The sequence below is a fragment of the Ceratotherium simum genome, chromosome 3 (genome assembly GCF_057802395.1).
Source record: "Ceratotherium simum simum isolate JZ-2026a chromosome 3, ASM5780239v1, whole genome shotgun sequence".
Taxonomy (NCBI): Eukaryota; Metazoa; Chordata; class Mammalia; order Perissodactyla; family Rhinocerotidae; genus Ceratotherium; species Ceratotherium simum.
In genome coordinates, this window is record NC_141902.1 from 53,146,215 (window position 1) to 53,163,205 (window position 16,991).

The 16,991-nt window shown below is 43.5% G+C and overlaps 1 protein-coding gene across 4 annotated transcripts in view; it reads left to right on the plus strand.

Moving 5' to 3' along the window:
- Positions 1–16,991, plus strand: part of LIPC (lipase C, hepatic type) — a 165,032-nt gene that overhangs the window by 102,251 nt on the left and 45,790 nt on the right. Inside the window, exon 1 of one of the 4 annotated variants that reach the window (XM_087427798.1) lies at positions 16,625–16,701. The exons of 2 other annotated variants lie outside the window; for them this stretch is intronic. In XM_087427798.1, coding sequence (XP_087283924.1) covers positions 16,644–16,701 — 58 coding nt within the window. In that variant the 5' untranslated portion in view covers positions 16,625–16,643. Of the gene's footprint in view, positions 1–16,624; positions 16,702–16,991 lie in introns of those variants that run through there. One more of the 4 variants, XM_087427797.1, reaches the window with a different exon arrangement.

Below are 16,991 nucleotides of genomic sequence, written 5' to 3' on the forward strand. Positions count from 1 at the left end.
AACATCCCCTCAGCCTTTGCCAACTTCACCCAGCCGGAAAGTCGTAAGGCCGAATTAGCAGCATTTCAATCACTTCTGTGACAAGCTGGTTACAGGCTGGAATATGATGAGTGGAGCAATCAGATGTTGTCACAGGAAAGAGGAGAGAATAAGAGCAGAGTGGTACACTGAGAATAATCATCATAATGGCCCCCATTTACATAAAATTTATAATTCCCAGGATAACAAAATGAGCAAGAGCACCTGTTTGTGTCAGACAGACCCGAGACAGAATTCCAACTCCTCTACTTTCTAGTGGTGTGACCCTGAGCAACCTTCTAGACATTTCTGAGCTTCGGTTTTCCATCTGTTAAATGTGGTAATGATCTCTACTTTGTAAGATTGTTTATCTCTGCACATTACAAGTAATACTAGCAGTAGTAGTGTTGGTATTATAAGTAGTTTTTCTTATTATTTCAACTAGTATTATGTACTATTTCATTTTACCTTTACCTCGTATAGGAGAGGTATTTTTAACTCTATTTGTTTGTAAGTAAAACAGAGACCTGGAAAGGTTCAATCTCTTTCCCAGTAAACTAAGATGTCAGTGGGGAAACAAGGACTGTATGTTACTTTCCTATTGCTTCTGTAACAAATTACTACAAATATAATGGCTTAAAACAACACAAGTGATTACCTTACAGTTCTGGAAGTCAAAAGTCCTAAAATCAAGGTGTCAGCAGGGCTGCGTTTCTTCCGGAGCCTCTGAAGAAAGAATCCATTTCTTTGCCTTTTTCAGTTTCCAGAGGCTGCCTGCGTTCCTCGGCTCATGGCCCCTTCCTGCATCTTCAAAGCGAGCAAAGTAGTATCTTCCAGTCTCACTCTCCGACTCTAACTCTATGGCCTCTCTCTTATAAGGACCCATGTGATTACATTGGGCCCATCCAGATAATTCAAGATAATCACCCCATCTCAAGATCCTTACTTTAATCACATCTGCAAAGTCTCTTTTGCCATATTAGGTGACAAACATATTCACAGGTTCTGGGGATTAAGATGAGGACATCTTTGGGGGAGGGTCATTATTTAGCCTACCACAGACTAAACCCAATTCTGCAGAATAAAACTATTTGGATTTGGGTTGGTTTTCTGTTCGTTTGTTTTTGTTTTGCTTTAAACTCTTTCATGTATTTATTCAGCAAATACTTTGTGCAGGGAATATTTATAACTTATAACCTGCTCCTCTCTACATATCACCAGATCAGCATCAAGCTTCATTAGCGTGAAATAAAAGAGGTCTGTACATATATATCCTAAAACATCACTGAAACCCAGACTTTAGAGGTGAAAAGGACCTTGGCAGACTATTAGCCGATCCTCTTATTTTATAATGGGGAAAACTCAGACCAAGAGGTGTAATTCGACATCCTCAATGTCCAATAGTGAGTTTGTGAGAGGTTATGCAGGCCTAAATTAGAACTGGAGGAAGAAAAGCAAATTGAGAGGCATTTTGGAGACAAAATCAGTGGGCTTTCATAACCAGCTGGAGATGGAGTTAAAGAGGTATGGGAGTTAAGGGTGCCCGAAGTTCCTAGCTTGGGGGTGTCATTCATTGAGCTGGGGATATATAGCAAAGAGAGCACATTTTCTAGGGAAAATAATGTATTTAGTGTGTTCTGGAACTTGAACCTCTTTTTGTAGGACTGGCTTAGCATCATTGTGAAATTTCCATTACTCTTCCTCTTCTCTCTTCATATTCTCTCATAAGTGTGGGCATGGGGCTGTAATCTTCATCTGACCACCACGTGTCAGTATTTTTTTGTTTTTTTTAGTTAATAAACTTCATTTTTTAGAGCAGTTTTAGGTTCACAGCAAAATTGAGCAGAAAGTACACAGAATTCTCATATATTCCCTTCCTCCCACCCATAACCTCCCCCACCAGAGTGGTACATTTGTCACAATCGATGAACCTACATTGACACATCGTCAAACTACCAAAGTCCGTAGCTCGCATAGGGTTCACTCTTGGTGCTGTACTTTCCATAGGTTTTAACAAATGTATACTGACATGTATCCACCATTATGGTATCATACAGTGTATTTTCACTGCCCTAAAAATCCTCTGTGCTCTGCCTACTCATCCCTCCCTTCCCCTTAACCCCTGGCAACCACTGATATTTTCACTGCCCCCATAGTTTTGCTGTCAGTGCTTTTTCTTCCTGCTGACATTGAGCTAGGGATGAGATTTTTGTCCCAACACCTACCAACTTACATTTGACTCGAAGGCAATGGGGCTGGCTGCACACTTCTGTTTTGAACTGGAAAGATGTTGCTCCACTGTCTTCTGGCTTGCATTGTTTCTGGGGAGATGTCTGAGAAATTCTTATTTGTTCCCTTGTATGTAGTGTGGCTTTTTACTCTGGCTGCTCTTAAGATTTTCTTTTTATCACTGGTTTTAAGCAATTTGGTGTAGTTTTTTCCATGTTTCTTGTGCTTGGGGTTCATTGAGCTTCTTGGATCTATGTATTTATAGTTTTCATCAAATTTAGACATTTTTCTGCCATTATTTCTTCAAGCATTTTTTCTGTCCCCTCTCTCTTTCTTCTCCTCTGGCATCTCTGATTATGCAAACATGAGGCCACTTAAAATTGCCCCATAGCTCCCTAAGGCTCTGTTCACTTATTTTCAGTCTTTTTTCTTTCTGTGTTTCGTTTCAGATGGTTTCTATTGTTATGCCTTCAAGCCCACTTATCTTTCCTTCTGCAATGTCTAATCTGTTGTTAATCCCATCCAACGTATTGTTCATCTCAGACACTGTTTCTTCAATCTCTACAAGTTCAATTTAGATTTTTTTATATCTTCCATCTTTCTTCTCAACATGCTTACATTTTCTTCTACCTTCTTGAACAGATGGAATATAGTCATAACAGCTGTTTTAATATTCTTGTTTACTAATTTTATCTTCTGTATCATTTCTAGGTAAGTTTTGATTGATTGATTGATTTTTCTCCTCATTATGCATTGTATTTTCAGCTTCTTTGCATGCCTGGTAATTTTCAATTAGATACAAGACAGTGTGATTTTACCTTGTTGGTGCTGGACATTCTTGTATTATCTTAAATACTCTTTAGCTGTGTTCTGGGATGCAGGTAAATTACTTGAGAACAGTTTGATCCTGTTGAGGCTTGCTTTAAAATTTTAACTGGGACCAGAGCAACCTTTAGTCTAGGACTAATTTGTCCCATTCCTGAGATGATACCTTTTGAGTATTCCAGCCAATGCCCTATGTTTAGAAGGTTTTTTCATGCTGCTGGTGGGAATCCAAACTCTTCCCAGCCCTATATGAGTGCCTGGGGGTCGTTCCCCTTGCTCCTTTCTGGGGGTTCTTTCCCCAGCCTCAGGTAGTTTCCTCACATGCCTGTGCTAATCTCCACTCAGCTGAAGATTCACGAGGGCCCTCTGCAGGTCTGGAGCTCTCTCCTCTCTAGCACTCCTCTCTGTAAGCTCAGGCTGCATTGGCATTCCACTCCCAACTCCGTCTTCCCCTCCACTGGGAGAGGCCTGTGGGCTGGAAACTCTCTCCAGGTTGCAAACTGGGGCAGTGGTAGAGCTCTCCTCATTTGTTTCCCCCTCTCAAGATCACTGTCCTATGCTGTTTATTGCCCAAGGTTTAAAAACTGTTGTTTCATATATTTTGTCCAGTTGTTTAAGGTGAGAAGATGAATCTGAATATTCTTATTCCATCTTGGCTGGAAGCAGAAGTCTTTGCTATCTACTTTTGAATACTAGAATTTGAAGTGGCTCATTTAAAAGGATTCAACCCATCTCAACCCTGTAGTAAGATGCCAAACAACACTGCTTATGCCATTAATAAGTACAATACGATGACAAAATACCCAGGTCCCACACTATCCATTACCACACTAAGTCTGTATTTGAGTAGAACTGTTTACTGCCTCATCTCATTCTCTAATTTACTCACAAACAGTATCTAATGTCTTAATAAATACCTAACACTTCTTTGGCACCAGCTTTGCACCGCAGCAGGCCTCTCACCTCTTGCTCACAGAGAGTTGTACTCCTCTCTACACTATGGTACGCTGAGTTCAACAATATTCCGTCAGATCAATGTTGTCATAACATTCCATATCCTCACCCAGGAGGGCCTATAGCCCTCAGCCTCTCACGTGACAAAATCAAATCCAAGATTTAGCACTAAAAATACCTTGCTTTTCTGAAGCAAACCCCTTTGGAGGTTTCACAGGAATTTAAAAGAAAATTTCTAAACTTGCAAGTTCCAGTGTTGAGAACTGCAGCCTTAGCAATTTATAGAGATGTTTGAAGCCCTGCCCACAGTTCCAGGAAACACCCTTTGTATATAAGCTCCTTTCCCACACATATGTGAGAACGAGGCTATGACCCTGGAAACAGAACACAGGGAAACAGGAACCCCACTGTAAACATTCTTGCACTGACATGAGACGGAAAAACACCCACGTAAGCTTGATTTGCTGTCACAGTCAAATAAAATAATAACGTGTAAGCATTTCAAAGCAATTCCATTGACACTCTCACTTGATCCTGACAGGTCTATAAGTAGGAGAGGCAGGCGGCAGAGTTCCCAGCAAAAGATAAAAGGGAAGTGAGCCTCACAGAGGTTAAGTGATTTGAACAAGATCAAACAGCTAGTTGGTGGCAGAGTAGGGCCTTGAGCTTCTAGGGGTCTTCTAACTCTGGGTCAAGAGCTCTTTCCACTATGCCCTGCTTCTTCTCTTTCCGAATCAGAAAAGGTAACAACTTCTAGATTCCGTGTTGACCCTAGACCAGGGCTTCTTGAGTGCAGCTCCACTGACATTTTGGGCCGGATAATTCTTTGGTGGGGTGGGAGAAGGGTGCTGTCCTGTGCATTGTAGGACATTTAGCAGCATCCCTGGCCTCCACCTACTAGATGCCAATAGTACCCCCTCCCCCAGTCTTGACAACCAAAAACATCTCTACATGTTACCATATTGTCAAATGTTCCCGTGGGGGAGAGGGAGACGGGGGTTAAAATCAACCATCAGTTGAAAACCACTGCCCTAAATGATGCCTGAGAACGCTGCCCACATGGTTGAGGAGGTGACAGTGACAAAGTTGGTTCTGTGAAAGGAGAAACACAAAAGCGAAAGGAACTTGCTTACGCCAATAAGTCTAGGACTGTAGAACTCAGCAGTGAGTGACTGAGAATTGCACAACACCTGGGAGCTATCTAAAAGATTCTCTTCTTGGCTACACCCTGAACTTAACCTTTTGTGTCCTCACTCCACCCCTTCAGGCTCAGCCAACTCTGAATAACCCAAACCGCTTTCCAAGGATACATTTCTGGAAGGCAACATGGAGTTTGTTGACCTGACAGAGTCAGTATGGCATACTGGTTAAGATGCCGGCTCTGTCCATGCAACAACATGGATGAACCTCACATACTGTTGAGTGAAAGGAGCCAGGTGCACAAAAGAACACGTGCTGTATGAACCCACTTACATAAAGTTCAAGAAAAGGCAAAACTAATCTCTGGTGATGGAAGTCAGAATAGTGGTTCCATCTTTGGTGATATTACATGGAACAAGTTTGGGGAACCATCTGGGAATGGAACTGTTCTCCATCTTGCTCTGGGTGGTGGCTACACTGGTTGTAAGCATATATAGAACCTCTCGGAGCTATACATTTAGGATTTGTGCATGAATTATACTTCAGATAAGTAAATAAGCTTCATCATCTTAAAAAAAAGAATGTCAACTTTGGAACTAGACTGCCTGGATTTGAGTATGACTCTGGCTGCCTCAGAGTGTTTTGTGAGTGATTAGAACTGCGCAGGGCACAGGAAGTGCACAATGAGTGTTAGCATCTTTGTGGTTGAAGGGACCACACTTCTAACCAGCCAGGTAAAGCTCTGCCCCACCCCACCACTGCACTGAACACGAATGTGCATGTGGTAGAGACGTGATGACTCAACCTAGCCCCCTTCTCTGGAGGTACGCCCACCCCAACCATCAAGGCAGGCATGTCTGCCATTATTCTCTGTCTTCTTTAGTTCCTCCCAAATTCTCTCAGCAGGCTCGCTTATGACCCATCCCTCTCTGCGGAGCTCTGCATCAATAGACTGACTATTTACAGAACACAGCAGTTTTGATTAAACAGTCCATTTCACTGGAGACTGGGGTATTGTACTGTGTCTCTTTATGAGTTATTCTTGGCAGAAGCAGCCCTTGCTCTTAGCAGAGGTTTCTTTACATTTTAAGGCCTCACATCAGAAGAATGGCAGTGAAACAGATGAAATGAGGAACAGATGGGATTACTCTGTACCTTTCCCCCAACTGTTTCTCAGTGGATTTACCACGGTGTCATTGCTGCTATTTGCTCCTTTTATTCTTCTCTTTGGAAACCGGCTGAGTCAGAAGGAAATAAATTCAAGAGTGTGTGGAAAGAACATTCCATGGTGTATCAGGAAACCTGGGTTCTAGATCCAGTATCCCAATACGTGATTGATGTGTGTTTGAACTTTTCTGCACCACAGTTTTTGTTTTGTTTTGTTTTAATCTGTTAAATGAGTGATTGGTCTCGATTTGTGGTTTTTGAACATATCAGCCATGGAAGCCCCCTTACAAACAGAATCTCAAGCAGAAACCATTAAAACCTGAAATCAGTGTTGTCTGGATTGAAACAGAGGTGGGCAGTCGCAACCTGCCCTCTCCGCTTCTGCACCCTCTCCACACTCCCAGCAGCCCCCAAAGTACCTCCACAGGGTCCTTGGGCTTGAGATCCTAAGAGCACAATTTGAAAACCATTAAATTTGTCTATTTAAAAAAAAAATCATTTCTCAGCCAGCTAAACTACTGCTCTAAAGTGCCCCTATTTCTATTCATTCCATAAATTTTAATCAACAGACCCTCTGCACTTAAAGAAAATCCATAAGTAAAATCCTACATGACACATCTCAGCAACAATAATTGTGGTAGAGTGTCGTGTGGGCCTCACTTTCCTGCATCACCACCCATAACAAACATCCAAGAAGACCCTTGTACCTCTCGAGGCACCCAGGCCTGTATCCCACATGTGAGGCTGGGCCTTTGTTAGAGCCGCAGCATCAGCCTTTGAGACACGAACACACAGAGATGGTTGTGAGTGCAGCTCTCCAGGGTACAGGCATGATGGAAAACTGTCCTCAAACGGGATTTCCTCAAGCGTGTCCCAGGGGATATCAGTCCCAGAAATGTTTGGCCACAAAAGGGAATGTGGGAGGCAGGGGCTGGCCTACTGCAAAGTAATTGAGTTTGAGAACCACTGCATATCGTTTGCCCCTATAACAGATTAGCTGCACAGCAAGTAGCGACTTAATGTCTCTGTCTGGTCAGCAGGAAGCCTGATTCATGTTGCTTAATACAACATTTCCCAAATTTATTTGACAACAAAACTCTTTTTTCCCCATAACCCCTATCAATATCTCAACAAACAGTCCCAGATCAGAAACAGTTTCACAAAGGCAATTTTTAAAAAGTGAATTATAAGGCTTGAAATAAATGAGGAATTACCAAAGACTTAGGGAAGAGAGGAAAGGAGGCTGGTTCAGGGTCTGGAGGACTTTGAGCCAAGGACAAAAGAAAGGACCACCATCATTCCAAAGAATGTCTGAATTTTCTTCTTATCTGTTAGTGCCTTTTTTCCAGCTCTTTCCTAGAGAGTAGACAGAGACAGGGATTGCTGTGTTAGTAGTCCAACAGCTCATGACCACCAGAAGGGGACTGTGGATATTAGAAGCGACACAGTGTGGGGTCCTTGCCTCTACTCTACTCCTCCTCTCAATATAGGCTCACTGTGACCAATCTTTCCCTAGGAAGAGCAGAAGAATGAAATTATCCTGTCAATTAATGCAGCAAATAACCCACCTCTGTGCCAGCCTTGTGCTAGGTGCTGGGAGCACGTGGATGCATGAGACATGTACAGCTTAGAGCCTGGGGGTGAAGTCAGCAAGGAGATGAAGATCCCTCCCTCAGGGTCTGCACAGGAACCTGGGGTGCACACAGAAGGGGCCCCTCCCCTGGCCAGTTGTCAGGAGTTTCCTGAAACCTCAACCCTAAAGCACACATGCTCGCTCCTTCCAAGTTGAGGGCTGAGGTGTAGGAAAGGGAGAGAGAACTCCTAGCAGAGGGAACTGCCAGCGCAAAGCCGTGGAGGCAGGAGAGAGCGGGGTGGTCTGGGACCCCCAAGGGCTCCTGCTGGAGCAGAGTGTTCAGACAGAGAAGGTGGGACAGATCATGGCGGGCAGCAGGCACGAGCATTACTGCTACAGTGAATTGCAGTTGCTGACAGTAGGAGGGGAAGAAAGAAGAGGGAGGTAGGGAGCTGACTCAGAGGGTGAGCAGGTACCTGGAAGAAGAGGGATGTGGGAGCAGAATGAGAAAGTCAGCAAAAGCTGGTTGGAGGTGCTGGCCTGGTGGCTTAGTGGTGAAGTGCACATGTTCTGCTTCAGCAGCCTGGGGTTCATGGGTTCGGATCCCGGGCATGGGCCCACACACCGCTCATCAAGCCATGCTGTGGCAGCATCCCACATACAAAATACAGGAAGATTGGTACACATGTTAGCTCAGGGACCATCTTCCTCACCAAAAAAAAAAAAAAAAAGTAAAAGCTGGTTGGAAGTAGGAGGTGGAAAGACAAGTTCAGTCCTTGACAAGTTAAGCAGGTTACATAAGAAGTCCAAGCATTGATGATGATGATAGTGATGACGATGATGATCATGAGCATGAAGATGGCGGTGAACGCTCTCTCTCTCCTCCCTCTTTCTCTCCTGGTTGTGGGAGTGGTGGGGGGAAGCAGGAGAAGGACGATGATCAGAAGAGAGACTTGTTATGTCTTCTCTAGAGAGCACCTGGGGACAGGTAGAGCTGATGCAACCTTCTCCATCCATCCCCGACATCCTCCCCCTCACTCATCCTTCTGCAGAAGACAGAGTGGGCTGGTCCAGCTGGGTCCTGCACCATCACCACCCCAGAACCCCAGTGGTCCATATCTGGGATCACTTCTCACCACTCTCCTCCCTCCCCATGACTCACTCAAGACTGACCCTATTGGTCCTACCCCAGCCCCTCATGGGGTGTATCCACCCTCCTTCTTCTGGCAGGTTATGGTCCAGAGTGACCACTGCCTCACCTTCCCCCACCCTCAGCTCCCAAGTAGCCTGAGATGAGCCATCTCCCTACAGAAGCAGAGAACCAGTAACACTACATACAAAACAAAGCCATGCTGAAAACAGAATACCAAAGCACCCTCGTCTTAGGAGGCATTATCTTCAGGGTAGATGTTGAATTCTAGTAACAGATTCCCTGAGGTGTTTTCAAATCCAGAGACACTGGAGCCTTGTTTCAGCCTCGCTCTGGGCCAAGGCCCGGGCTCACCTCCAGCCTCCAACTGGCTCTGGCTGCTGCCCCTGCTCAGTCCTGGCGGGGAGCACTTAACAGGCCAGGCTTGCAACCCCAGTGCTGCAGGCAACAAGCTCTGCTAACTCCAGACCCCCGCTGGCCCGCTTCTGTTTTGATATGCTCCTGCTCCTTCCTGCTGGCATCTCCGAATGCCACCTCTTTCTGCCAAGCCCTCGGGCATTGCTGCGTCCCGGCCCCCTCTCCACTAATCTCACAGTTCTTTGTCCACTTGCAGAGCCCACCTCATTGCTGCCCACGTCTGGATGGGCAAACAGGAGCTGCCTGTTTTAAAGACTTCCCAGTCTCCTCTGGAGTTCCGTTTCTTCCAAAGAGCCTGGCACATCTTAGCTGCCAGCGTGAACTGTGAGTTCCCAGAGATGCCGATGGCACTTTCCAACATTCGTCACTTTTGACACATCTAAAATATCCTCGCTCCCAGCACTCCATGAGCACCAGCCCAGATGGACTGGCTGCTGGGGAAGCATCAGGCTCTGGAAGGCCCCTGAGAGGGCCTGGGCACAAGCTTCCTGACTGAGGAGCACCTGCTTTCCTCTCGCTCCCTCTACCCCTTCCAAAGCTGAGCGGCCGAGCGGGCACCTCAGGGTCCGAGCACAGCCCTCACTGCCCAGCCTCCGAGCAGTAAGCTGACTTCCTTCAGTAGAATTCCTCCCACCTTGGCTCCCCATGGTTCCGAGGACTTTGCCATCTGCCAGGCCCAGTGCTGCCAGAGAGGAAGCTGCCTACTTGGGAAGTTCCCTGTGGGGTCACCTTTACTCTTTCAGGTCACTGAGGACCCAATGGGAAGGAGCCTGACCCCCTGACCTACAAGCTGAAGTCAAGGGCCCCTGGGGCCGAGGTCAGTGAAGGCATCTATGCGTGGGTTTGTTTCTGGGCTCTTGATTCCGTTCCATTGGTCTGTGTGTCTGTTTTTACACCAATCCCATACTGTTTTGATTACTACGGCTTTGTGATATAGTTTGAAATCAGGGAGTGTGATGCCTCCAGCTTTGTTCTTTCTTTTTTTTTTTTTTTTTTTTTGGTGAATATTTCTTTTTTTTTTTTTATTGCAGTAACATTGGTTTATAACATTGCAAAAATTTCAGGTGTACATCATTGTACTTCTATTTCTGCACGGACTACATCATGTTCACCACCAAAATACTAATTACAACCCATCACCACACACATGTACCGAATTATCCCTTTCACCCTCCACCCTCCCCCCTTCCCCTCTGGTAACCACCAATCCAATCTCTGTCTCTATGTGTTTGTTTATTGTTGTTATTATCTACTACTTAATGAAGGAAATCATACGGTATTTGGCCTTCTCCCTCTGACTTATTTCACTTTGCATTATACCCTCAATGTCCATCCATGTTGTCACAAATGGCTGGATTTCGTCGTTTCTTATGGCTGAGTAGTATTCCATTGTGTATATATACCACAGCTTCTTTATCCATTCGTCCCTTGATGGGCACTTAGGTTGCTTCCAAGTCTTGGCTATTGTGAATAAGGCTGCAATGAACACAGGGGTGCATGTACCTTTGCAAATTGGTGTTTTCAAGTTCTTTGGATAAATACCCAACAGTGGAATAGCTGGATCATATGGTAGTTCTATCCTTGATTTTTGAGGAATCTCCATACTGTTTTCCATAGTGGCTGCACCAGTTTGCACTCCCACCAGCAGTGTATGAGAGTTCCCTTCTCTCCACATCCTCTCCAACACATGTTGTTTCCTGTCTTGTTAATTATAGCCATTCTGACATGCGTGAGGTGATATCTCATTGTAGTTTTGATTTGCATTTCCCTGATAGTTAGTGATTTTGAACATCTTTTCGTGTGTCTGTTGGCCATCTGTATATCTTCTTTGGAGAAATGTCTGTTCAGGTCTTTTGCCCATTTTTTAATTGGGTTGGTAGTTTTTTTGTTGTTGAGATGCATGAGTTCTTTATATATTTTGGAGATTAAGCCCTTATCAGATGTATGGTTTGCAAATATCTTCTCCCAATTGTTAGGTTGTCTTTTCGTTTTGTTGATGGTTTCCTTTGCTGTGCAGAAGCTTTTTAGTTTGATGTAGTCCCATTTGTTTATTTTTTCTATTGTTTCTCTTGCCCGGTCAGATGTGGTGTTTGAAAAGATGTTGCTAAGACCGATGTCGAAGAGCGTACTGCCTATGTTTTCTTCTAGAACTTTCACAGTTTCAGGTCTTACATTCAAGTCTTTAATCCATTTGGAGTTAATTTTTGTGTATGGTGTAAGGTAAGGATCTACTTTCATTTTTTGCATATGGCTATCCAGTTTTCCCAACACCATTTGTTGAAGAGACTTTCTTTTCCCCATTGTATGTTCTTGGCTCCTTTGTCAAAGATTAGCTGTCCATAGATGTGTGGGTTTATTTCTGGGCTTTCAATTCTATTCCATTGATCTGTGTGTCTGTTTTTGTGCCAGTACCATGCTGTTTTGGTTACTATAGCTTTGTAGTATATTTTGATATCAGGGAGTGTGATACCTCCAGCTTTGTTCTTTTTTCTCAGGATTCCTTTAGCTATTCGGGGTCTTTTGTTGTTCCATATGAATTTTAGGATTCTTTGTTCTATTTCTGTGAAAAATGTTGTTGGAACTTTGATAGGGATTGCATTGAATCTATAGATGGCTTTAGGAAGTATGGACATCTTAACTATGTTAATTCTTCCAATCCAAGAGCATGGAATATCTTTCCATTTCTTTGTGTCTTCTTCAATTTCTTTCAGAAATGTTTTATAGTTTTCCGTGTACAGATCTTTCACCTCTTTGGTTAAATTTATTCCTAGGTATTTTATTCTTTTTGTTGCAATTGTAAATGGGATGGTATTCTTAATTTCTCTTTCTGCTACTTCGTTGTTAGTGTACAGAAATGCAACTGATTTTTGTATGTTGATTTTGTATCCTGCAACTTTACCATATTCGTTTATTACTTCTAAAAGTTTTCTGGTGGATTCTTTAGGGTTTTCTATATATAAAATCATGTCATCTGCAAATAGTGACAGTTTCACTTCTTCCTTTCCAATTTGGATCCCTTTTATTTCTTTCTCTTGCCTGATTGCTCTGGCTAGGACTTCCAGTACTATGTTAAATAGGAGTGGTGAGAGTGGGCATCCTTGTCTGGTTCCTGTTCTTAGAGGGATAGCTTTCAGTTTTTCACCATTGAGGATGATATTAGCTGTGGGTTTCTCATATATGGTCTTTATTATGTTGAGGTACTTTCCTTCTATACCCATTTTATTCAGAGTTTTTATCATAAATGGATGCTGTATCTTGTCAAATGCTTTCTCTGCATCTATTGAGATGATCATGTGATTTTTATTCTTCATTTTATTAATGTGGTGTATTACGTTGATTGATTTGCGAATGTTAAACCATCCCTGCATCCCTGGAATAAATCCCACTTGATCATGGTGTATAATCTTTTAACGTATTGTTGTATGCGATTTGCTAGTATTTTGTTGAGGATTTTCGCATCGATGTTCATCAGTGATATTGGCCTGTAATTTTCTTTTTTGTGTTGTCCTTGTCTGGTTTTGGTATCAGGGTAATGTCAGCTTCAGTAGAATGAGTTAGGAGCTTCCCCCTCCTCAATTTTTGGAAGAGTTTGAGAAGGATAGGTATTAAGTCTTCTTTGAATGTTTGGTAGAATTCACCAGGGAAGCCGTCTGGTCCTGGACTTTTATTTTTGGGGAGGTTTTTGATTACTGTTTCGATCTCCTTACTGGTAATTGGTCTATTCAAATTCTCCACTTCTTCTTGATCCAGTTTTGGAAGGTTGTATGATTCTAAGAATTTATCCATTTCTTCCAGATTGTCGAATTGGTTGGCATATAGTTTTTCATAGTATTCTCTTATAATCTTTTGTATTTCTGAGGTGTCTGTTGTAACCTCTCCTCTTTCATTTCTGATTTTACTTATTTGTGCCTTCTCTTTTTTTCTTGGTGAGTCTAGCTAAAGGTTTGTCAATTTTGTTGATCTTTTCAAAGAACCAGCTCTTGGTTTTATTAATTTTTTCTATTGTTTTTGGTCTCTATTTCATTTATTTCTGCTCTGATTTTTATTATTTCCCTTCTTCTACTGATTTTGGGCTTTGTTTGTTCTTCTTTTTCCAGTTCCTTTAGGTGCATTTTTAGATTGTTTATTTGAGATTTTTCTTGTTTGTTGAGATAGGCCTGTATTGCTATAAACTTCCCTCTTAGAACCGCTTTTGCTGTATCCCATAAATTCTGGCATGTCGTATTTTCATTTTCACTTGTCCCCAGGTATTTTTGATTTCTTCTTTGATTTCTTCGTTAACCCAGTCGTTGTTCAGTAGCATTTTGTTTAATCTCCATGTATTTGTGGCTTTTCTGATTTTCTTCCTATAGTTGATTTCTAGTTTCATACCGTTGTGGTCAGAAAAAGATGCTTGGTATTATTTCAATCTTCTTAAATTTATGGAGACTTGTTTTATGGCCTAATATGTGATCAATCTTGGAGAATGTTCCATGTGCATTTGAAAAGAACGTGTATTCTTCGGTTTTTGGATGGAATGCTCTGTATATATCTACTAGGTCCATCTGTTCTAAGGTGTCGTTTAAGGCCAATGTTTCCTTATTGATCTTCTGTTTGGATGATCTATCTGTTGGTGTAAGTGGAGTGTTCAAGTCCCTACTATTATTGTGTTACTGTCTATTTCTGTTTTTATGTCTGTTAATAATTGCTTTATATATTTAGGTGCACCTACATTGGGTGCGTAGATATTTACAAGTGTTATATCCTCTTGTTGGATTGTTCCCTTGATCATTATGTAATGCCCTTCTTTGTCTCTTTTTACAGTTTTTGTTTTAAAGTCTATTTTGTCTGATATGAGTACTGCTACCCCAGCTTTCTTTTCATTGCCATTTGCGTGGAGTATCTTTTTCCATCCCTTCACTTTCAGTTTGTGAGTGTCTTTAGGTCTGAAGTGTGTCTCTTGGATGCAGCATATATATGGGTCTTGTTTTTTTATCCAGTCAGCCACCCTATGCCTTTTAATTGGGGCATTTAGTCCATTGACGTTTAAAGTAGCTATTGATAAGTATGTACTTACTGCCATTTTTTAACTTTTTTATTTTTTTTTCTCAGTGTTTAAGTAGTCCTTCTCTGTTCCTTACTTCTTCTATACAGAATTGATGGTCACTTTAGTTTGACCTCTGTCTGAAAGCTGTACTCTTTAACTACCCTCCTCCCTCCTTTTATGTTTTTGATATCATATCTAACCTCTTTTTGTGCATTTGTATCCATTACGTTCTAATCGTGGAAATAGATAATTTTTCCTATTTGTGGTCTTCTCTTTTCCCCTTAAATCAGTCCCTTTAACATTTCTTGTAACACTGGTTTCTTGGTGACAAACTCCTTTAATTTTTGCTTATCTGGGAAAATTTTGATCTCTCCTTCCATTTTGAACGATAACCTTGCCGGGTAGAGTATTCTTGGCTGTAAGTTTTTTCCTTTTAGCACTTTAAATATATCGTGCCATTCTCTTCTAGCCTGTAAGGTTTCTGCTGAGAAGTCAGCTGATAGCCTTATGGGGTTTCCTTTGTATGTAACTTGACATTCTCTTGCGGCTTTTAGGATTCTCTCTTTATCTTTAATTCTGGACATTTTGATTATGATGTGTCTTGGTGTGGGCCTCTTTGGGTTTATCTTGTTTGGGGCTCTCTGTGCCTCCTGTACCTGGATGTCTGTTTCCTTCCTTAGGTTAGGGAAGTTTTCATCTATTATTTCTTGAAATAGATTCTCTGCCCCCTTGTCTCGCTCTTCTCCTTCCGGGACACCTATAACACGGATGTTAGTGCGCTTGATGTTGTCCCAGAGGTCCCTTAGACTGTCCTCACTCTTTTTAATTCTTTTCTCTTTTACCTGTTCACCTTGGGTAATTTCTTCTAGTCTTTCTTCCAGCTCACTGATCCGTTCTTCTGTATCCTCTACTCTGCTTTTGAGTCCCTCTAATGAGTTTTTCATTTCCACTATTGTATTCTTCATTTCTGATTGGTTCTTTTTTATATCTTCCATTTCTTTGTTGACATTCTCACTGAGTTCATCTATTCTTCTCCCCAGATCAGTGAGCATCCTTAACACTCTTAGTTTGAACTCTCTGTCAGGTAGGTTGCTCATTTCTGTTTCACTTAGTTCCTTTTCTGGGGTTTTGTCCTGTTCCCTTACTTGGAATGTATTCTTTTGCCTCCTCATTTTGCCTCTTTCCCTGTGCTTGTGTCTACGTATTAGGTAGGTCAGCTACGCCTCCTGCTCTTGGATAGGTGACCTTATGTAAGTGATGGCTTAGGAGGCTTCCAGTGTGCTTCCCTCAGTTCTCAATGTTCCAGGGATGGCCCCTATGTGGGCTACGTGTGTCCTTCTATTGTGGCCTGTTTGCTCTCCCTATAGGCGCCCAGGGAGGCTGAGTTATGCTCCTGGCCAGCTGTTGTAATGCTCAGCTGCTTGTAGTTGTTGTGGGCCCTTCAGTCTCTTTATCAGGTGTGGGGAGCCCCAGCACAGTTGGCTGTAAGTTCTAATACCACATTTGTGTTGCAGTATTTCTTTTAAGTGAGTAGGCCCCCAGTGTGGCAGGTTGTTAGGCTCAGGGCCTTAGAATTGCTGTAAACCTCTAGCCTATTAGGTCTCTTGTCAGCTCTCTGAGGATTGCAGCTGGGTGGGGCTGGCCTCAGGCACAGGAGCACCCAATTGTTTCAGGCTTTGGAAGGTGGGGCAAACCTCCTATGTGGGTCTTTGAGAAGCACAAGTCTTCTGCAGCTGACAAGCCCTGCTGCCCAGAGGTCCACACACACAGTCAACACAGTCCTGCCCCGTGTGAGCGCCCCGACCTCCCCAAGCGGACCCAGTCTCTCCACAGCGGGAGCCCCACACACTCCGCCACCACCCCACACTCTCCACCCGCTCCTTGTGCACACCCTGCCCCGCTCAAGTCAGCTCAGTTGCCAGGCTGCAGAGAATCCAGTCACCAATCTATGCAGGCCCACATGTTGCCTGAGGGCTTGTTGTTAGGTGGGGCCAGTCTCTAGGGTGGGCTGCCTGCCTTGGCTGAGCTGGATTAAATCGGTGCTCTAGTGGGTGGAGCAGACCCTGGGCTAGCAGGTCTCAGGAAAACTCCAATGGCGTCTGTGTCAGCACGCTCACACCAGGCCACAACAATGGCCGCCGCCAATGTCCCAGTCCCTGGAGAGGTCTCACCCCTCACCGAGATGCACTCAGGGCCTATTAGGTGAGTCTCTTGTCACCAAAGCAGTGTGCACCTTTCTTTCTGGTGATTTTAGGATGCTTTCTGGAACGGGTGAGTTTGTGCGCGGGCCCTTTAAGAGCCAGTTTTAGTTTCTTTGTGAACCGGGTTTTCTGGGGGTGCTCCCCAATGCTTTAGTAGCAGGCAAGGTCAGATATTATGCCACTGGTGTCGATTGTGCTGGGTCCACAAAATGCCCCCAGCGGGGGCGCTCCCGGCTCAGGGCCCCGCACCTCCAGGGAGGCTGCGTACCTGTGAGCTGCTCCCGGCGGCCG